The 23,479-nt window shown below is 37.7% G+C and overlaps 1 protein-coding gene across 3 annotated transcripts; it reads right to left on the minus strand.

Moving 5' to 3' along the window:
• Positions 1 to 1,695: 1,695 nt before the first annotated feature.
• Positions 1,696 to 22,256, minus strand: Fucta (glycoprotein 3-alpha-L-fucosyltransferase A). 3 transcript variants are annotated; one of them, XM_076798965.1, is made up of 10 exons: positions 22,145 to 22,256; positions 21,903 to 22,045; positions 13,799 to 14,043; positions 12,620 to 12,709; positions 10,934 to 11,125; positions 10,198 to 10,422; positions 9,817 to 10,005; positions 9,285 to 9,520; positions 2,203 to 7,622; positions 1,696 to 2,149 (listed from the first exon to the last, which is right to left on the minus strand). In XM_076798965.1, the coding sequence occupies exons 3-9, from the start codon at positions 13,958 to 13,960 to the stop codon at positions 7,271 to 7,273; spliced, it is 1,446 nt and encodes a 481-aa protein (XP_076655080.1). In that variant the 5' UTR covers positions 13,961 to 14,043; positions 21,903 to 22,045; positions 22,145 to 22,256; the 3' UTR covers positions 1,696 to 2,149; positions 2,203 to 7,270. The 3 variants fall into 3 exon arrangements, with proteins under 3 accessions (XP_076655080.1, XP_076655081.1, XP_076655082.1); XM_076798966.1 differs by lacking the exons at positions 21,903 to 22,045; positions 22,145 to 22,256 and adding an exon at positions 17,412 to 17,696; XM_076798967.1 differs by lacking the exons at positions 12,620 to 12,709; positions 22,145 to 22,256 and having other exon boundaries at positions 21,903 to 22,133.
• Positions 22,257 to 23,479: the final 1,223 nt, after the last annotated feature.

Below are 23,479 nucleotides of genomic sequence, written 5' to 3' on the forward strand. Positions count from 1 at the left end.
AAACAAACCTTTACCGTTATTAGAAGAAACCCAGTCAACCAACAATTTCATCACTGTTCTGTTTTTGGTAAAATTTGCGTAGAAATTGCAACTTCGCAAATTCAAGCAAACTTGTTAATTATCTGACGAAGCGAAACTCTCGTACTTCTTAAAGAAGAAACCGTACATAAATTACCATATATTTTCGTGAAAATCTCGGCACTTTTCTGATCTGATTAATTATCTGATGAAGCGAAACTGTCGTACTTCTTAAATAAGAAACTTTGCATCGATTATGTCGCACATCTTGCGCCGAAATCAGCACTTTTAAAACAGTTATACGAAATGAAACTCTCGCGCCGCTTCAGATAACAAACTTTACCGAGCATCAAATATTTACTAGATCATCAAAATAAAGGGCGCTGTTCCCGATGTGACAAGAATTGTCCCTTCGTTCAACCGTTTAAATGACTATCTCGTTCGAGTTTTAGACTCTGCGAAACGAGGGTTAATTTCGTCCCCGCCAGTTTCGGAGTCGAAATGGCGTCTTATCTTTCTACGAGAACCGGAACCAAAAAGATCTTGGGATGAAAATACTGCGGACTTTGATGCGTTCAAATGACTCTTATCTCGAAATAAAAGCGCTGGAGGCGTTCTACGCTTTCTGCGAGGGTGGGTCGTGGGAAATAGGGGAGGTTCATAACGTTGTCCTTTTGTAAGCAATACGCACAGATCGATATTCCAATTATCACTATTTTATCTCTTCTGTCGCGAGAGAAATGGGCCGAGTGAAATTTCAAATGGTGGAAACTTCAGAATTTAACTTTTAGAGGGCCGGAATTTTTCCATTGAAAAATATGCAACCAACGGTTGCACAAAATTACCATGTCCCTGACCATTACAGTGCCCACCTCGGCCCTCTGAAGGTCAAAGATGCTAGTCTACTTTGGATTGAACACAGAATTATGGAATAGAGAAAATGGTGAATCAAGTAATACTTATTAACGATTTATTAACAATTAATGATTTTCTCCTCGTCACCTGTTTTGTCAAATTAACCACTCTTACAGGAATCCCTTAAAACACATTTTAAATATTTTTTAGATTTATTTGTTTAAATATGTTTCGGATCCACTGTACATCACAATTTCCATTAGGGGAGAGGTCCATCCACGAAAAGGAGAGCCTAAATGAACAGTGAGCATAATTGGGGATGAACTGGAGCTGTGGAAATACATTTTTATTGAAGAAGTCCCGAATAAATCCCACGGTGCAACGCAAACAATATGTATCTGAGGGATGAAGCACATCAAGTTACAATTATTGAAAAATTCATCTGACTTTATTGCATTCCTTTTGAGCTTTTCCAAGTCCTGCCTCGCGGGGGAAACTTCGCAACAGTACACAACATCGCAGTACACTGCAAGGAAAATCAGAAATTGATTTGTTTTCATAATTCCTCTTCTCTCCCTAATGTTGTAATAACGACGGCGCTAATGATCTCTCTCTCATATCTCGAGCGCATTATCACTCTCGTCTAGGGTTTGCTCGTAAGAATAAACCAATTGTTAAAAATTCCGACGAACGTATGGATAAACAAATTGCCAGTGTATAAACAATCAGAAATATTTGATAGAACTCGTCGTTCACAGCACTACATATTCTCGTCTCTAATATTCTAGTTTCTTAGCTGCGAATGAAAGTATAACTAAAAAATCAAATCGAAGAAGCAGACCTTTTGTATTTTGTCTTCTTTCGAACACTCTAATGCTCGTACACTATTTTTATACAATTATCGATGAACGTTCTCCGCTAGAAACGAACAATGTTACCGGACAATCAATTTATACAGTGTACAACAGCACCAATCTGTACAATCAGCACCAACGATCAATAACGAACTAATCGAAATTACACATGTATTACAATACCGAAATTATTTATACAACGTTGCTACTATTTCTACTGTTACGATCGCAACATTCATCCGTGAAATTCGATTAAAACAGTCGATTCGAAATAGTTCTTTCATTATGATACCACACCCATACCTCTCATAGAACATAATTACCAACATAAATACCATTAAACAATTTCTTCAAATTTTTTCTTTAACAGTTTAACCACCAAAAGCTGATTATTAAACTATTTAATAATTCTGTTAAAGAAGCTTAATAATTTCTTTTTTTAAATAATAATCACAAAAAAGTTAGTAGAATGTACTGCTCAAAGTAATTTATTACAAATCAAATTTACTATAAAATTATTTATCCTTTTAGAAGACTGTTAGGTAGCTGCTGGTAGGTAAAGTGTTAAACAATCGAAAAGACATATTTAACCTGCCCTGCTACAGTACTCTCTCACGCATAACTTTCGCCTATAGGTTGCACCAGAGCTGTTCAGCGTCTGCCCGTACGGGCAGTGAGTTTCTTGCCCTGGGCATACACAGAACAGCGGGCACGAAGCCACGCCCCTGCGGGGAAGGCTGCACGTATTTGTCACACGCATTGCCCCAATCACGTGACCAGTTATGGCTGTGCTGTGGCCTACCCCCACTCCGCTAATTGTAAGTCACGTGCCCGTAGCTGTGCCACCGTTCCTTACCGTAACATATTGCTTAGACTTATGTTAACAAAAATCTTGAAGACACGTCAACGAACTTTGGTTTAGATGAAAATAGTTTTAGACATATAGATCGTCACAAAAGTTTATATACTTTGCCGAATTTTGAAATAAAGAAACAAAACTCGACATGTTTCATTGACTTTTATTGATTTGTTACTTAAAATTAGACAGCCCCCCAGCAAATGACGATGTTTTTACAATCGTTTACAAGAATATAAAGGTAAACTTAAGTTAGGAACGTATAAATCTCTATGAAGAATTGTTATAGATATGTTAAAATATATAAAATTCATTATTAGAATAATGATAACGATCATAATAATAAATTTTGTGAGTGTCACCATTTCGCGTTTCTTCTTTATTTGTTTTCGAGCGCACAAGTTTAACAAGCATCGTCATTTTTAATTGTGCAAAATTACAGATTCGATTTAATTAAAAAATTTGTTTAAATCAAGAGTGCACGTATATAAATTTTTATGACTGACTGTGTAGAATAGTATGTACACGGGGAAAAATGTGGAGAAATCGCTTTGATTGCCGCATATTCCCTGATTGCATGCCTGATCGTTTGATTTCATCGAAATAATCAATCAGTTAATTAATTATCTAATTACCTAGATTTGCTTGTGCGTATTCTGAACGATGGACATTACAATAGGAACCAATTGAAAGCCGTGGCAAGATATCCACAATGAAGTAACTCGATTGTAGTTTTCCATGCGTGCATTTCACGTGTGCAAGATTTTTACGCTACTTCCGGTCTGGATTAATTGCTCATTAACTGCTGGCCTACCAATTAGGACACCTAAAAGCGAACGCAATCCCTCGCCTTGTAGTACAGAATCAAATTTGTTATGAAACATTCAATTTTCATTTACTCGACGCCTTAAGAATATACAATACCAGTCATAATTATTTATTATACTCGAAAAAATTTATTAATATGAGATCAATGAAATTCTCCTTAATTTTTATAGTATCCAAGTCATTTTTGCAAAGCCATGGTTTAATTCTTTTTTGTTTTTCCATATTTAACCCTCGAATGCCATGAAATATTGCAGAATAATTGGCTCGGTGGACAAATTTTAAGTATTTAAACATTATAGATTAGTGTATAATTATATCAACAAGTAGTAATATTTATTGCACCATCCGTACATTTTACATGTTTTCGGATTTAATTATATAATACTTCTTTGCGTTATCAAAGGTTTGTGTCGCACAAACCATTCATCAATTATAATTGCGAAAAAAATCAGACGAGGGTTTTAGATATACAGTTTATGATTTATGCTATCCAGAAAGCCAGCCCTAATTTTACTCTTAATTTCACATACAATTTCAGCACAATTTAGAATTATTCGACTGATTTAGCCTTTAATCTTTTGCATACAGAAAATAAACAATAGAAACCTATTATTGATTGGTTAATATTTTTCGGTTTTTACAGGTATTAAATGCATACTGTAACATATTTCATTTACATTGAACAATACATATTTTCTTGACAATGAATAAGAAGCAATAAATGATTGAAAGTATTTTTCAAAATGTGATATAAAATCCGCATATTTTCAAAAAGGAATTTTCTTTAATCCCCACTTAATCATCACTTAAGACAATATAAGATTGTAGTTGTATCTGTTCAACTAATAGTGCATGTGTACCAAACTAAAACTATACATTCTCTAAAATTTCTCACATACTGTCTTTCATTTCCATTCAATATAGAAAAAATTTGTAATAGATGATATGGATGATTACTTTTACAATCCTAATGAAACAGCTGAACACTATCATACAAATTACTGCTTAAAATAGAATGTCTTTCACAATTGCTATACTAGCTTTTGTACGATACCAATAACGTAAACTCGTGTCTCGCTGACACTACCAGCTCATGCACAAATAATGCAAAATTACCAATGTAAAACAATTGTTTCTTTACACAACGAAGTGTAAAAAGGGTTTTCAAATGTATGACTTTCTTTGCTATTATAACTTTGCTATTATAATTTAAATTACCTAGGTATTCGCAAACCCCTTATACAATTCCGCGCGAATTTAATCATTTAATGTAAGCAACGGCCTGGACCATTGTTTAAATAATTACGTAAATCAATCTACAAAAGATTCCCAACCCAGAGATTTAAAAAGAAATTTTGAGTATGTGTAAAGTGTACATAGATACTTCTTACACATTTCTTTTGTCTGACAGAAATTAAAACTAACTCTGATTCAATTAAATTATTTTGTAATTTGCAAACTACTACTATATTTAGGTTGCTTCTTTCAATTAGATTTATCAAATGGCAAGAAATTCTTCTGAATTTCTGAGTTTGGCAAATCGCTTGCAAAGATTAATTACAATTGGAAATAAATCGTACTAGGAATCATTTCAACAGGTACTCGCTGTGAGTGTGTAGCGATGAAAAAAAAACTTGACAAAATTACACTCGACTAGACTCGGTAAAAATCTCACATACGTGACGACATATGTTACAAACAACAACTGTACATTTACAATGTATCGAATACACACGGACATAACATGAAAGTTCATTGTCTGTGGCAGTGGTCGGCGACCGACCAAACTTTTACTCATTTACAACACTTGCGATTCAGAATGTAATACATATTGACTTCTGAACAACTAAAGAGAGAAATAAATAATTTTACAGAAAGTTTGAGAAGATGTGCTCACCAAACGCCGACTCATACTACTAGAAACACACACATGTAGGTTCAAACCAAAAGGGATGAATTCTAAAGTACTATATGAATAATAAACAATTCTCGTTTATGCACAAATATCTCGTTAGGTTTTGTACATTTGTCAATTCCTTTCATCATGAATAATCTTAAAACTTGAATTACTATACAGCTGCACTTAAAGCTCAAGAATATTCATAGAAATCATTATCCTATCAGTGTACATTGATTTTAATATATCATTAATTATAGACATCACATTCTCATAGTCTTAGTCTACGCTTGACTCGTAGAGAAAGTTAGGGTAATTTAGAAAATTATGATATTCTGTGTGCAAATAGATTAAGAGTTTTACAGAATAAAATTACCTATCGTAGTATTGAATCGTAAATATTGCACTTTTTCTTTTATCAAAAGTCATGGAAAGAGTAGAAAAAATTATTACTATTTTTTATACAGTGTAGTTTACGGTTTCAGGTCTATATATATGCAGTTTACATAACTGACATTAAATAATAGTAAAACGAGTGCCTCCTGAATTTGAACCCACATGAGCAGTTTATCTAGAAAATGATAAATATTCATTGAACATGCTGGTAATATGAATACAATGAATATATATCTAAATAATGGGTAAACAGAAAGTTTACAGGCTTACGTCTTTCGTTTTCCAGGAACATTTAAAGCTACAGTAACATTCATACGCTCAAATTTTATGCTTTTGTTGAATATCTGCGCTTTCTATTTAATTTCGGAATTAAAAAATATCGTTTTTGTGTACATACCGACTGACAACATTAATCGTGTACAATATGTAATACTATAACGCGTAAAGAAATTCTGCAAAAACTTCCCCGCGGTCTTCTCATTCTTTGATTGACAATTAATGAACTAGAGACTTTAATTTCGTATATTTCGCACAATATTTTCACCATACGATTTCGTAAATCGATACATTCGATTAAATTCCCCTAATAAATGTGAATTTTTCTAAGCTGTGACCAATTAATTTTAGACAAAAATTAAATGACTCACCAACAATTTTGTTTCAACCGCCACCGTTACAGGTTTTAATAAATTAACCTCTCAGAAAGTCTTGGTTTGAATTAATACACAAGAAAAAAATGGAAGTAAAACCTGGTCCAAATTTGCAGAAACGTTGAAGGAACACTATACAAAATTCGTATCGAGCAACATGCTCAAAAAAATTGCTCTGTGCGTAACCTTCTTCGACAACCAACAGTTAAAAGTATAGGGTGTCCATCAAGAGCACAAGAATCGAATTGCGCGCCATTTTCAAAGAGGAGGTTCGACGGACGCGCCAAAAACAAAATTGACCCGCAATAATGCAAAAAGTTAATTGAATCTTCGTTCGAGGAACAAGAATATTCTGTTCCACGCTCAACACGAGTACTTTGTACTAAAATAAAAATATCCGCACATTTCGAAAAAGTGATGCATTAAATATTGCACTCTTGGCAGGACACCGTATCAGCACCAATGTGATTTGTACGAGCTACCAACGAGACCCGAACGATTCAAAATTCAAAACCACGAACGTCGAACGCAATAAACGCAAACAATCGATCGAACTAATAATTGAATTGTACCACTTCGAATTAGATGCTAGCTTGGTGTGTAAAAGTCCACGTTGTTCGTCGAAAAGTATAAATTCTTCGGTGTACGTCAAATCGTAATCTCGTGTTCCATCAAATTCGTAGTCGGCAGTCTTTTCTACGCAGGCTCCGTACCTCCTGCGACGCGAGACGCGAGAGAACCCGCGTCTGCGTCGAGAATCGACATTATAACATAATCGGGCGCGGCCATTTTGCCTGTGTTCTCCGCGACAACAGAAGTCTTTACTCCCTTTGGAAGTCTGGGCGACGAAAGCGTAATCAATCAAAACGTGTCGCGTCGTTTCACAAAGCTTGAACGGATCTCGGGAGGAACGTTCTCAGGTGGTTTTCAAATTTCCCGCGCGCGCCAAATCGTGCTCGCGCCACGAGCTCGTTGTGCAGACGCCGTCGCCTCTCCACCATTCGTTCACGTCCTTGTACGATTTTGGCGGCCGATCGTCGTGCAACATCGCGCACACTCGACACCAGAAATACGTGTTGATGAATTCCCCGGTGCCTTTCCAACGGAAATACGAATTGTACAGCTCGTCGTCCCGATCCAAACGGTGAAGATATTCCGCGAGCTCCTTCGGCGACTCAAACTCGTCCACATGAATGTATGACCGGTAGGGCGCGCTGCGAGCGTAGTCCGTTGGATGTGCGCCCATCACAATAGGCAGAACGTTGTGTCTAAATGGAAAAACATCTCGTGTTATGTTCCGTCGTAAAAACCCTCGGCAAAGGGACATCTGCACGATCGTGAAGGTCAACTAGACTAGCTACCCGCGGCATAACGACCATAACCGCCATAAAGAACCTACCATAGTTCAGAGTAGTCAAAAACCCAAATAAAACTCAGCTGACGAGCACATGCTGAACTGCGAACCGGGGGCCGGCATGGTTTGATATCCATATACGTATGCAAGGGTCAAAATCTAGACAAACTGCCGCTTCAATATTGCAATGAGCAGTTTAGAAGTGGTCAATTGTGTTTCCTAAAAGTCCAATCTACGTCTGTATGGAGCCCGAATTGCGAATTTCTACCTCATCGTGGAGTAATTTGTAATATTCGGCAGAAAATTCGAATTTTGAAGCAAGTATGACGTCACAAGATGGCTGCCGCTGAGAGATTCTCTTAATTTCGAGAGATTTAGTGTTCGTATCGAAAAAAAGGCTCTATACAGACGTAGCAAAGACATGTACAAACACGGTGGTATGCATTTTTAATTGATTACTTACTTATTTAAGACGTAAAATGTCTAGAAAAAAAGGCATAGCGTAACATAGCGTGACAGTCAAGGCCAAATGCCTGCCGGCCCCCTTATGCACAATACAAAGTTTGTGCATCAGTTGCAAGACACAGGGGCTAAATATAAATGTATATTTTTCACTTATAATTGTTTTGGCCGCGAAAACGTGGCCGACATTCAAATTTTCATCGCAGCTTTTGAGGTCGCTGACAACGAATTCAACGTCCAAAAGACAAAATTCAAAATGGCGGGTTCGATACAGTATCCGGTAATCCGAAATAACGGTATGTATTGTTATCACAGTTTCTTAACAAATATGTCAACTTTAATTAAACAAAAAGTGTGATGACTTATTATTTCCAATATCTCTGGAAATGTTGAAGTAAGAGAAGAAATGTACTCTTCCATCTTTTCGTGTCTCATTAAAATGAAATGAGAAGAGTTTTTTATGGAAATAAAAAACGGAAAGTGGGACATGTCTTAGTGAAGTTTAACGATACTTTCCGTTCTGGTAACAGTCACCCTCGTACCGAAATCTCGGTGATGACAGCACTCGAACGAAGTAGGACAGGAGGGAATCTTAAGGACCACTACATATACCAAAGTGCACTAAACAGGGGTGACAACAGCTGTGTGGAAAGCCCACTTCTGTAATTACTGTAACAACCTAACAAAATTTGGTCACGTTTTCTAAACGACTTAGTGCCCCACCATTTTTAAACAAATTTTCTAACAACAACGAAATATAGCAGTCAAGTATTTTCACAGAGGACGAGTTAAAATTGGCGGTCAGAGATGCGCATGAAACCGCTCGAATTTATAAAATTATAACTTTTTTGCTTCAGTATAATTCTATTAAATTAACATATGTTTCAATGAATATATTCTGATATATTCCGGTTGTTGGAACATTTCATTGAAATAGGAAGTAATAGAATAGTGCAACATATATTTTCCAAAATGGCGCACAAAAAGATGCGCATGAATCTAAGCTTCTGCAATTGTAATATGATTATGTTAAAGTAGACCGCGTTCCGAGGCATATTCCGATAATTCGATAGTGATTGTTAGCATAGAAAAATGTAAAAAAAATATGTCATACCCAAGGCCGTTCACGAAGAATTTTTCCGTGATGTAGTCCTTGCAGTTCGAGTTCTCGAAGGCAAGGTAGAACTTGTAGTCTTCGTCAAGCATATCGAAACACGCTTGAGCTTGCGAACGTGGGCATCGTAGAGTACCGCATGTCCCATAAATGTCCACTTGAATGTGTTTCGACAGTTCTTTAGCGTAAAGCATGCGCTGGTTTCTGGGATGGCAATTCGAAACAAACCAGGCTACCTGGAATGAAAAACAGTGCATTATCATAAATAATGCTTCTTCTGGGCGTAGCATTATTAAGAACCAAATGAGGGGAGGGAGCACAAATTGAGGCGGTAGCGAGGGGAATAACGCAGTGGAAGGGGAAATTAGAGTGGGGTACCTTTTGCCTTCAAAAGGCTTCTTTCGCGGCCAAAAAGATAAAGATAAAAACCATTCGAATTAAAAACTTAGGAAAAAAGAAATTACACAAAAATGTTTGGTACTTGAGTTAATTTGTTTCTATTCAAACGAAGAATTTCTATTTTCAGCGTTACCTTTTTAGTCTTGTTCGCCGCGTAATTAAACGACTGCGATATTTGTGTAATGCTAGGGTCGTAATACTGCCATCTTTCATAGGGCGCGACTATGTCACTGTCACGCCGATAAGTCGCCGTCCAATTGATGACGGCGTTCTTGACGCTTTGCGTGTGATAAGGACATTCTAAAAAATACAGCATCCACACCTGTTGAAAATCGCATCAGTCTCATTCGACGTATACATAGTAGCTAGATTTTAAACGGCAGCGCGATCATACATTTCATTCGATATCTGACATCAACAGTCCATTAATTGCAAATATAACTTAAAATGCAAAAGGAATTTTATTAATTTTAGAATCAGACCAGACCAGAGTGTAATTGTTCGTGTTACATACTTGTTTGGACGATCTTCTTCCCACGTGCGTTACGTAATCCTTGAAAAGGATTAAATCCGCATCGGACGCATCTTCTCTAACAATTGTACATGTGTTTACTGGACAACGATGCTGAAGAAATATGTCCTGACCAACTTTAGCTTCAGGCATACCATGTGGTACCATTATTTTCTTCAATTGATGCTCCGACAGCGTTTTATTGTAATCGTGTGGCACGAACATTAACTGCGAAAATACGGCACGTTGTATACTAACTGGATGTGTGCCATTTTTCATTACTCTTCATTTAATACTCGTATAGCGTTATAATATAGTCGAACAAATTCGCGACCGAAGCAACGACAGTCGCAAGAAATGGGGAAAGCGAGGGAAGAATCACAGCAGCTTAAACATGTTTCTTACTTTTCCATAATTCTCTGAGAACGTTGCCCCAAATACGCGGACAATAGATTCCGTTGTGCCGTAAACAAAAGGGGTGAAAAGTAGCGTGCACGTCTGCGCGGAGAATTTCAACGAAAGCTACTCGGCGTTCTTATTTCAGTCTAGTGTACTCGAGGACAACGTCTTAGTGACTCCATATGTAATTCATTTGACGTGGTAAATTAGCACATAATTTTCTGTGCGCCTAGTGACACAGACTAAGTACCTAACAATTTTCATTAGTGGGCGAAACTTGTGCGAAACGCAGAAAAGTCGCGTGGCTCTCACCGTGTTAATTATTTCGAATAATTCTTACCTGATTCGTGACACGGTCATCGTAAGCAACTTCTTCGGGCCACAGTCGGGCCAGTCTTCGTCCTGTCCGGTTCGACTTTAAAGCGGGAAAGGGTCTTCTGATTCCTTTTTTCATATACCAAGGTCTCCTCGATGGATCTAACGCGTCCACAGCGTTTCGCGATAACGTTGTAATGCCGGTCAAATTGGCAACCTTTAAACAAAACGAATAACATTGTTCTACAAATCTCACATTAATCCATGCACTTCTATGCTCTCTGTAACAAACAGCTATCGATCCATAAGCGTTCGTGCTGTGATCTAATGCTCATGTTCATTCATTGTTCCGGATTTACCGAGACCTGATTAATTCTACAAATTTTTACCTATTCAACAAGAATACAAAATTCTCAATACTTAATAGCTTTCCTCAGGAGAGCAGTTTTGTAGTAATATTATTTCTTCAGTTTACAGGAACAGCGCACTATCGCTGGAAGTCAGTATAGCAACGGTTCTCCATCAAACTATGAACCGAAGAGGCTATGAAAAGACTATGGTAGATCACGGCCTAGACGCAATAGTTGATCGTGCCCTGCGACGAAAGAGACCATCATTTATAACACTAAAGTATGTTTGGGATAACGTTCTCCAGCTTGAGAATCCCTATACATTATAAAAGTTGCCCCAAAAATGTCTTCCTTGAAAGGGGTCACTGGAAATGAATTTTACCTTTGCGAAAATGCTCTCCGCGGCATCCTTAAGATGTTGTTAATGAAAAACACGGACCAATCGGATATAATTAATCGTCGTATCGAACAGTGTGAAAAACATGTAAACAATTCCTAGAAAACGCGATATCACTTACTTACACATGCCGATGATACAACAGGATTACCATAGAATACTTATCGTTGAAGACAAGAATAGAGAAGCTATGACAATATCAATTGCATTTATGTCTGTACGCTGGCCATAGCTTTGCAGATAGATATCTGCAACACTTTGTAATTTATGTAACACTTGGAAAAGTTCTTGACGTGTTCGCAGTTGCGTGACTCGCTCGAAGATAATCTACATAGAAGAATATTTATCTACTGACCGATGTAAAACAACTTTTGGTAGCGCCTGACTGTGGGGAGAAAAGTATGCGAAAAGTAGGTGTTCTTCGTATGCAACAACGTAGTTTAATGATATCGGTATCGTAAGCAAGCTTCGCACGAAACTAATATATTTTTAAATGCAAAGTTGTTCGTGTGAAAAATTGCGATAAATGAATTATGACAGATAAACTAAACGCTCTACGTTGCCATTCGCTTGTGTTTAAGAATCACGTCCGATTCATCGTTAACGTATCTACTGTGAAATATAATTCACGGTGACTGTACTGCTGAATTATTAATCAATGTTTTATCATTCGACACACAATCAATCGCATCATTGTCTGTCCGCACCTGCAACGTAGCCGTTGTGTGTCGCGTGAAACAAAAGCCAAACTACGCTAACCGCAACTAACTAACGTTAGCTGTATTTTAGAAACAACAGAGACAACCACGTTAACATTTTCACAATTCGTACTCTCAGTTTGAATTCGACGCGAGTCTCTTCGACACAGGAAATTTAGACACGACAGATAGCAAGGTTGTCTCAGCCGTGTTTCGCAGATACCGTCTTGCAGCCATCTAATGATTCTGCGATCTAATGACTGTACCTCGAACAGAAGCTTTTTCTTCCCATTTTCCCGAGTCTGCAGAACCTGCATCGTCGGTTTCTTCGATTTCAAAGGCCAATTTCGTTTGATCTGCGATCAAAATTCGACATTTATAGCGGCCGCAAACACGTGTGTCCTCTTCGACCCCTAATCGATTAAACCCGATGGTTTGGCGAATGACTCGCGCGCGACTAATGTGAAAATCCGCAACTGCCATTTGCAATTTCTCAAGTAATTTCCACAGACAAATCAATATTTCAAGGGAAAAAAATTCTTTTTTAATTGCCATAAAAATACAATAATTCGAGTAATTTGTTTGTTCAAAAACAGGATCCAGATAATTTGCTCAAAAGCCAAGTATTCCTGGCGCTAAACGTCGAATTAGTTCAATTAATAGAACGATCAACAGAAAACCAATAAGAAATTATTAGAATATCTAAATTTTTAGATTACTCGTATCACTATTTAATTTCTCATTAATACCATTGCGTATTTAGTCGATCTGCTGAGCTGTAATAACACTGTGCCTCTTATCAATCTTTTGTGAAAAATCTCGGTCACGGTTATATAAACTTTGATATGATTTTCCTGGACTTGTGTGGAGTGTTGAATGCCATTTCCGTGTTATTATTCTTAATTACGGCTATTGAATCTCCTCGATTGAATACCGCAATCCTAATTTAAGCCTAATGAAAGTTCGCCATTGCACTATTAGACAGCCTTAAATTCTGCAAATTGTACCCAATTGTACTCAAACTTGATTATTTTGCAATAGTATGAACAAAGATTTCGATGCTTTTGGGAGCACTGGATATAGAGGCTTGTAGCTCGCGTTATTGAATAAAAGTATAGTTATTTTCCTTATTGTGTTTGAGTAGAACGATTTCAAAGAGCAAAACGAAACTTCACGTTTCAGTAATATGAAATATCAAGTGTATTTACGCTCCGGTCATAGTGACCAGGAAAATAGCGCGTACACGCTAACGATGCAAATGGTTTAAATGGGTTTAGTTACCTATCACTAAACTGCGGATTTTAGGTGTTTACGGTAAAATTGAGTAAACGAAACCTGAAATAGCAGAGATCCAAAAAGCGTTTGAAATTCCCGATTCTCGAGAAATTGTTGGTATTTAAACTGTGATAACTTTATTTCAATGTAGCCATTTAAATGTACTGTACCTTGGTGTTGTCGGAGACGCGGACAGACCCAGGCTGTCCAGGATGAGGTCGCATACGGTGCCATATTTCGTCTTGCAACAGGTTCAGGATGACCAACAACAAACCGGACAAGCATAGCACGTAGAAAAAGGATCCCTTCAGAGAGAAACGCGGCAGACCCATGCCGCAACGTTTCCTTCTTGCCAGAAATCTCTATGAATCCATGCGCTAGTTTCCGTTCGGCTCACAGTGTCCATTCAGCTGCACTGGAAAACGAAAATCAAGAAACCCTTAGTCGAAACACAATTCCTTATCAATTTACATTGACACGCTGTTCTGTAAATTCTGAAAGTGGAAGAAGTCAATTGGTCACCGCATGCGATGAGTTGTCTGTTTACTGCAACCGAGTAGCACACAGTTTTATCGATAAACAGATATAGAAAACGGTGGAAAACGATCAATTCTAGATAAGTTATTGCGAGGTATTGATAGTTGAATTTTTAAACGCGTCTTTCTCAAAGATACGCGATATTTCAAAGTATAGACGAACAATCGGTCGGACAAACATGACACATCCTGTCATAGCGCGAACAAAAATGTTTCGAATTGTTTCGAAAACAGAGAAGAAGTGAAAAATGAGACGACTGCGCGTGCTCGGCGAGAACAAGGAACAGGAAATGTTCCACCAAATAATTTTCCAAGCTTCCTATACATATGCATGATGCGGGCACTATCACTATACTCCTTAATCCACCGCTCGTTTCGGATGTACGAAATGCTCTATAGAAATTTGTTCATGCGCTGAATTGAACAAGCCATAAATATTCATTGTCCTGCTTAGTTATTCATTTCGGCTTCGTTAGCTTGGCTGCGATGAGGGGTAACAACCATACTTCGTGTGGTCACATTTCACTGATATACTAGCACACGAAAATAAAAGGTCAGGACATTATTTTTTGTTCTACTGTATGTGATACATTGTCAACAAATTATACACTATCTTGACTCAATTTTTCTGGATCACCTCTTATATATTGAAAGCAAATTTTCTCCAGGAAATTGCATGTTTTGACATCTTGTTTAATTTGTTGTTTCAAGCCTTTTCGATTGTTCGATACATTCCTCGCGAAAAGCGCACAGAGTGCGAAAGAGTGGAAGAAACGTTGCGAAAACATAACGGAACATCTTTTTGGCGACCTCGAGCTGGTCGAGACTCTCTTCCGCTTAATTTGCAGCCTTGGGGTGCAAATAAAGTGGAAGAAGGTGACAACCAGACCAGAAACTGGATTTCGCTCGAGCTCTAAACAGCGTCGCTCGCAATCTAAAACGCGACGTTTTTGAGAACTACGAAATCCGAGACTGGCACCTAGAGAAAAAAAAATTACAACCATACAATTTCATTTGGCACTTGATGTGTGATCCGCGCGATCGATATGTCGGATAAATCTCCCCGTCATATTCAATTTACACGAGTGTCTCGGATTGAAATAGGATCAGGCGATTTTCCAGGCTTCGGTTTCATGTTTTAATTATTGCTATAAGTTGCCGTTCAACATTTTTGATTTTTCGTTAATGAAACTTTTACGTATTCGTCTCGTTCCTCTGATTAAAATGACACCGAACACGATATAATTACGATCGTGCAGTCTGTCGCATACGTGCTATACCATCTGAAACTATATGCAAGTACTATTAGCGCCGGCATCGATTAATGAACGGCAGAAAGTTATTCATGTACCTATTTTTTTTTTCGTCTATATTTTCCTGCTATTTTCGCACTTTAAAATACTAACTTTAACACTTGCGAAAGTGATTTTTGCATTTCGCATCCCAATTACAGAGCATTGCTGCTGAACCCATAGAAATGATTTCTATGTCAACTGTTCTGTGAACCGAGAAATTTTCCCTGATTCGATTTGTTCATCAAACCTTCTTCAATTAGGTTACCACTGGCTTTGCCTGTTGATCTGATATTACTTAGTTAACGCAAGTATCGAAGCATTGGAAAGGGTATGGACATTAGTGGTTTTATTAAGTAGCAAGAAATCTGTAAAATATTCCTAAATTTGTCTGATCAATTACACTCACCCATTTTTGTCAAAAGTGCACAAAATCCGTAGTCTAGTTGTAACTATACCTCGGCCCGATAGCCAAACATATGCTCAAATGTGATAAAATATCGAATAGTTTGCAGCGCATGCTTAAAGTCCGACACGAGAATTGAAGGACGCGCATGAATTTTTTCTTATTCATATACTCCACCTCGCTAATGGCGGCGCAAACAAAGAAACGCTACGTAACTTTTTCAGGCCCCCCGGTGTAATTAATTTTACACGCGTGTTTCGTCTCGTTTAAACTGTTCAAATGTTTGCATGATCTCGGCTTTACGTTGTCGAATATCAGTCAACAAGAGCTTCTCAAGTATACTACTTACATTGGCTTTGACTTGTACACAATCAAATGTTGTTATCAGCTCGATAATACATCAGCCTTTCAATTTTCATAACGTGTGTTTGCACTTTTTCGTATTTTTACTTTTCTGACGTGCACAATTGTCGGTCATTACGCGTTTGTTTGATCAATGATAAATTACCACCGATTGTTTGGGACAGCCTGTCTTAAGTTAATATTTAATATTAATATTATTTTTAAATTACACAAACGTTTCCACTGTTCTGCACTTACTGTAACAGTTTTTGTGATAAATACAGAAAAATCCGCAGTCTAATCATTAATTTGATAACGTTAGATGTTAATTTAAAAAGAAAAAGCTTTTGCATTGTTTACACATTGTTCAGATCATTTAATATTGTCCCTTTTCAACGATTTCTGCACTTTTCCTTTGAACGAACAGCGACAAAATATAATGAAACTCACTGAAGTGCCTGCTTCCCACTCTTCATTGCCAAGGTTCAATGCAACTATGTTTACTACCACAATAATTCAAGATATGTGGAAAACCTCTGTGTTATCGTCCACATACTAAATGTCCTGCGGATGTTAGCATAACCGCGACGAAAAGGTTCGCAACCTGAGAACACTTTTCCATTAGAGTCAACGATCTTTTATGTGTAATTTGAATTTCTGAGTCACTTCAGCCGAAGTTCAGCGGAAAATTTCGGATTTCATAACGAAGTTAACAAGAGCGTTTATTTTACTGCGTTTTTGTGGTGCTTTATCGAGTAGCGACGTTTAAAACGTTAAAACTGCTAGAATATTATTAGCAGGCTTCTTAATGGCCGTCTAATGGACACTTAACAGTTTTATTTGAAAGAAAGATCGTAGATTAGATTACTCAAGGTTACACACTGACATACCAACGAATTTGATATCGATATCGACGGATCAACTAACAAATCTCCAATCATTTATCTTCGATTTTTGCATGAATATTATGTAACTGCCTGAAGAATGTGTCCTCAGTTTCTCACCTGTTACCTCATGGAAAAATATCTTACAATAAAAAGAACGATGGATTCTGAAACTAGAGGCTTCTAGCTTCAAAACGAGTCCAGGTTTTTTTCGTACGATCATGTTTTACGAAACTATCACAGTTCAAATGTAGACAAGTTTAATCGGTGTTCAAATATTTTTTGGATTCACTGTATGTAAAATTTGCAATGCGGAAACTCACTTTTCGTTAAAAAATATCGTTAATTTCTCGAGCAATTGAGTGATCTGCTGTTTTATGGCGGACTCGCGGGACTGAACAATTTGTTTGTTGCAGGAGCACAGCGAAACTGACGACAATCGGTGTTGCTTCGCCTACTACCTGAGTATTACTATTAGCCGGTGCTATCGTGCCAAGGTACACATATATCAGCCTTTTATCAGCTACAATTACGACAGGTCAGCGAACGTTACTCCAACTTGTGACCGAAAGGTCTGACTCGAACATACTGGGTGTCCCAAAAATGTTGTACTTCCTTGAAAGAGGTGCCTGAGGTCATTTCGAGTAACATTTTCCTTTGCGAAAATCTTCTCCGCGGTTTTCTTGAGGAGTTATTCACGGAAAACGCGGACCAATCGGAGCGCGGCTACAGCGGACTGATTCCCGCCCACCGACGCGTCCCGCCTAGCGCGGCGTTGCCATTGGCCTAGGCGAAATCCGTCCGCTGTAGCCGCGCTCTGATTGGTCCTTGTTTTTCCTCAATAACTCCCCAAGAAAACCGCAAAGAACATTTTCGCAAAGGAAAATGTTACTTCAAATGACCTCAGGCACCTCTTTCAAGGAAGTACAAAATTTTTGAGACACCCTGTATCACGTGAGAGCGTTTTTATCACGCATAATCATTACGTTATCACGTTGGATCCAATCGGATTCCACGCCTTGATTGGTAGAGGTAAATGAGAAACAAAACGTATAAAATAATTAATCCCTGAATAGAGATGTTAAATAATTAATAATCTCTTTCGCTAGGAATGTTATTACATTTTATAGTGTAAGTGCTTTTTTGCATTTCACAAATTTATAAAAATCGAAGAAACAGAGGTAGTTGACAAAAAAATATGTAAGAGCGAATAAGACATGTTGGAAACGAAAACGTGCCGCGTGAAAAGCGATTCCGGTGAATTTCGTGTTTCGATAAATGGACGAATGATAGTACCAACAACTCGCAGAACATGATCAGTGTGCGCGAGTTTGATAGTATCAAGATAACCTAAATAAGATGAGAATTGAATTTTTTTCCAATTGCTGCGCTCCAGGAAGTGACGACAGAATGTGTTAATGGCGAACCGTGTAACAGGAAACTGATAGGTTTTACCTATTGTGCATCACTATGCCAGATACTTTCGTATCTGAGAGAGTCCTAATTTGACGAGACACGTGCCACGGAATTTACTTTTCATTTATCTCTGCTCAACTATTTATACATCAACGACTATTTGGTTCATCTGCTTGTTTCATACTGGTAACTTGAACCAAATTTTGTTTAATGTCAGTTTTGTGAAATTTGCCTAGAAAAATGACAAATTGCATTTTCCGGCAGTCTGGCGACAATTTAAATAAATTTTCGAGATCAATTTCAGTTTCATGCACAATTTAAGAGTTCTTTTGCCGTATTACTTTCTTCCAATTAAACATTGCGAATGCATAAAAGGATCCTTGTTCACTGCAACCTAATTGCAAGGCACGACGCTCCTCGCGGTTTTGCGGAATTGCGTGACGAGACCGGCAAATACTTTTATCGGTCGCATAAGTTTATTAGTTCGAAAAGTCAAATACCGTGGAATACGTCGAAACATTTATCCATTACAAACATTTCCCAAAGATTCTTTGAAAATTAACCATTCGATGACGATTATTCAGAAATTTTAAGACATAACAAATTTGGACTACATAGACATAAAACAGATCATTGTAATTCTATAATTATTATTAATACCTTTCAAAGTTCAGATTTTAACCAAAAAACAAAAATTGTGAAAAATCATTTCTCAAAGGGACAAAATTGGAAACGTGATAAAAATTCTTTTGTGGTATTTGCGAATGAAAATTTGATAATTTTGCATGAAATATTGGCAAGGTGACTTATTTGATGAACGAAGTCGATGAACTGCAATTCTGATCGATTCGCCAAGTAAGATGGCGGCGGTTGGAGAACGAATGATATTGTTTACTCACAATTTGTTGTAATATTCGGAATAGCTTTCACAGGTAGGCGTATTTCGAGTGCACCGGTTTATTTCTACTATACAAATGACGGTCTAGAAACCGGGGTCTATTCCGAGTTTATCCTAGAATGAAAGAGAGAGAGATAGCGCGACCATGCCAAACTGCATAGTGGAAATAGATTAGTGTGTACAATTCGATACGATATTCGCCTCGCGGCAGTTTATCGATCTCTTTATTGCGGAAACGTTCGGCCACAAAAAATGACAGCAATATAAATATTGATTACTTTACCGAGCAAATATGTGCCATTATTTATCCTTTATTTTTATTCCCGGAGCGATGAGAATTGACATTTTCATTCGTCGCTTCTGCAAATTGCGCTTCTTCAAACGAACTTTAGTATTTTACAATACAATCAATACGTTGCGCAATTGTGTCTTTTTCAGTCACGCAATGGTTTCAACTATATGAACATAATTAAAGTTTCGTTGTAGTTAGCAGACCGCATTTCTATCTGAGCATATACATTTTTAATAACTGTTGCCTGGATGGAAATGTCAAGATACTGTAATGAACGCTATACAATTTACGGTTAAACTTTACCTCAGGAAACCAGAAACTTCTAACTTTTTTTAATGTAATCCTGTAGATTTTGGCGAGAAAATGTTGAAAATCCAAGTTTCAATCCTAGGAGATCACTAGTTCAAAAGTTATGCGTTTTCAAATAATTACATAATAACATTATTAAAGAATTTTTCAATGAAAGTTTAGCCACCCAATTTTTTACGGCATTCTAGGTGACAAATATTTATTGTTTTGAATATTTTGCAACTGACGGACGCTAGCAACCACCACATAATTCTCCCTGGGATTATTTTTCAATATTCCACTGGGTTTTAAGCCATTTCAATCAGACTTACTAACCTTCCCGTACCAATATTTACACAGACAGAGTTTGCAAGTCAATACGAGATGATGTAATTAATAGAACGCCACTGGTTGACAAGTTGAGACTTCAGTTACGTTTCGTTCATTAAGCCAAGTAATTAGAAAGTACTCCTCCTCCTGCTACATACTACAAAATTAATTAACCTCTCTACCTATATATAACGATCCTTCGGTGATCAACATGTATCCGAAGTTGTGTATTCTGTGCTCGTTAGAAATGCACTGTTTAAATTTTAAATTACTATTTAAGAACGTTCTATTTTTTATATCGGATATGATTAATTATTAAACATTCTGCCCCGACAATTTTAGGAACTATAATGGAAATTATTTTCGGCTGAACGTGACAGATACGTGCCGTGTACGAAATGTATTCAACGAAACAAATTAATGGCCTTGGTCATGTGCTTTTTTTAGAAATTCGTATCGGCTCGTATTATCAAAGTATAGCCAGATACGGTAACTATAGAACGGTGTATGTAGCAAGCATGAATCAACATTCACGCCCACTTCCCAATTCACCCCCACGTACTTTCAACAGCAACCCCAATGTTTCGCATCGAAATCATCCGATAAGGCACAATGCTAGCGCAGAATATTCGTGTATAGTACAATGAAACGTGCGTACGCTATGTTAGAAACTGTAAGGGATAGCAATCACAAAGGGGAGACGAACAGCAATCATATTAATTTTACACCGAAGAAAACAACTTTAACCCTAATACGCCCCCCACCCCGCCCTAAGGGATAGTTGCATAAAAATGGCTCAGGATAATATTTCACCCATTTTTGCGTTGCAATTTCGATCAGCGATATATTTTTTCAGTCACGTTTTAAAAGAACACGTCTCGCAACACGGAAACAGATTAATCATTTTACAATATGTAAAAATGTGCTCATACTTAAACAGAGAAATAAAATTCTACCAGAGGGTGAAAATCGTACACGAATTTACAAATCATTTCACAGTATGTAAAAATAGAAAATGGGTGATTTGAGTCCTTGAGGAACGTGCGAGGGTTGAAATCATGCTTCCATTTAAACAGCATAAAATTCTACCGGAGGGTGAAAATTGTACACGAATTTGTGGATCATTTCACTGTATGTAAAAATATAAAATGGATGAATGACAGGTCACGGTAGAAACAATGATACAGAGAAAATTCGATCCACCCTCCCCCCCAGATAAAAGATACGGATCTTTTTCTGTCGGAAGTCAACATTTACGAAACCGCGCCCACAGGACAAACACAGATACCCGTGTCAAACGGTTTCCAAAACCGAAACAGCCTTGTCTCGTAATTAGTATAATGATCGACCATTATCGACCAGAGACATTGACCGATAACTTTCCCGTACACGGAACACGACAAATATTTACCTCGCCGCTGACAAATTGCTTCCACAAAAAGGAGACAAACAAGCCGCAGAAAAGTCAACGAAAACAGAGCTAAATTTCCGAAAAGAGGCGAGGAGGTTCGAGGGACGTGAGAACGAAGAATAAAGAATATTGAGAGAGAGAGAGAGAGAAAGAGAAAAAAAATGTATATAGGCACTTACTGTTTGAGAAACATACTGGAGAACGGCGGGATACCACGTGTCTTTTTTTCCGCGAAACACAGTAGCAGTGCACCACGAAGATGCACCCCGATGATGCACCCGCCCTCGGTCACATGTCCAAAATCGTTCTGGCCGGGCACCACCTACGCACAAAACGATTTATTCCCGATCAGCCAGTTCATGTTGTAGACGGCTTGCCTAGCCCGTCGGTTCTGTTCTCGCTCGCTGTATCCTACTCGTACCTCTGCCCCGTTTCACCTCCTCTCTCCCTCTTGCCACCTTTGTCCGTGTTTCGCCTATCCTACCAGCTATCCGGGTGTGCGCACCTCCTTTCCCCTGCGCGAACGATGCGCACAAGGAACCCACGACACCGCCAACCCCCTTCGCCACATCGTCGACCACCCCCGCAACTTTATCGGTACTACTCGCACACGAAGGTACCAACGGGGAAAATCTATATGGGCCGCGTCTGCGCTCTCGCGCAGAACGATACCGCGGATGGGGTGAATTTGCGCGCTTACGCCTTACAACGCGCGAGCCTAATCGCCGCGCCGCGCCGCACACTGCTCCCGAATCGCGATTTACCCGGTCCGGGATCGATACGCAAGCTGGCTGAAACACTATTTCGAACAGTAAATAGCCTGTTTTAGTCGAAACAGAGCTGGGTAAAATAGCATTTCAAATAGTAAATAATTTAATAATTTTACCATTTTAAATAGTGAATATTTGACGGAATAAGCTTTTAAAGTAGTATTTTAGTTGAAGAATATTGAATTTATTTGAATTTCATCCCTTATTATTTTTATTTCGCAATATTATTTCGAACAGTAAATAGCCTGTTTTAGTCGAAACAGAGCTGGATAAAATAGCATTTCAAATAGTAAATAATTTAATAATTTTACCATTTTAAATAGTGAATATTTGACGTAATAAGCTTTTAAAATAGTATTTTAGTTGAAGAATATTGAATTTATTTGAATTTCATCCCTTATTATTTTTATTTCAAATATTTTGCTAAAAATGGTTTATATTTTTTGTCAACAAACCACAGTAGGAACCTGCTCTGTATATCAGAGTGGTTACACGTACCTAAGATTTTATTTATCTATTTATTATTGCTTTAAACCAAGTGGTTTATTCAGCGAGTATAGTAATACGTTAATAATAAGTATTGGAAAGGAATTGCAAGATAGAAGGGATGTAGAACAATGAGTCGGCGGACGCGTCTGAGCATGGTTAACCGATTCTACTTGTTACAAATACGGGGCGCGCGAACTTGGCGGCTTTTCAAAGTCGATTTTCTCGATGAAAATGATAAAAGAATGTATTCTGTCATTTTTCAATGCATTTACTGTTTATCGAACTACAAAAATGTGACAAACTAACATATACTCTGTACAAAACAAAATTATAAAAAACAGACGAAATAATTACAACCCTAAAATAATCACAATACAAATACAAAATATAAATTATCAATTTTTATTTCATTTAGTATCTTTTGCCAGGAAACATAATTTCAAAAAACACGAAATAACCACTAACAATGGGTTATTATCAGTCAGTCCGCGCGCTGC

This window comes from Halictus rubicundus, chromosome 13 (assembly GCF_050948215.1).
Source record: "Halictus rubicundus isolate RS-2024b chromosome 13, iyHalRubi1_principal, whole genome shotgun sequence".
Classification (NCBI taxonomy): Eukaryota; Metazoa; Arthropoda; class Insecta; order Hymenoptera; family Halictidae; genus Halictus; species Halictus rubicundus.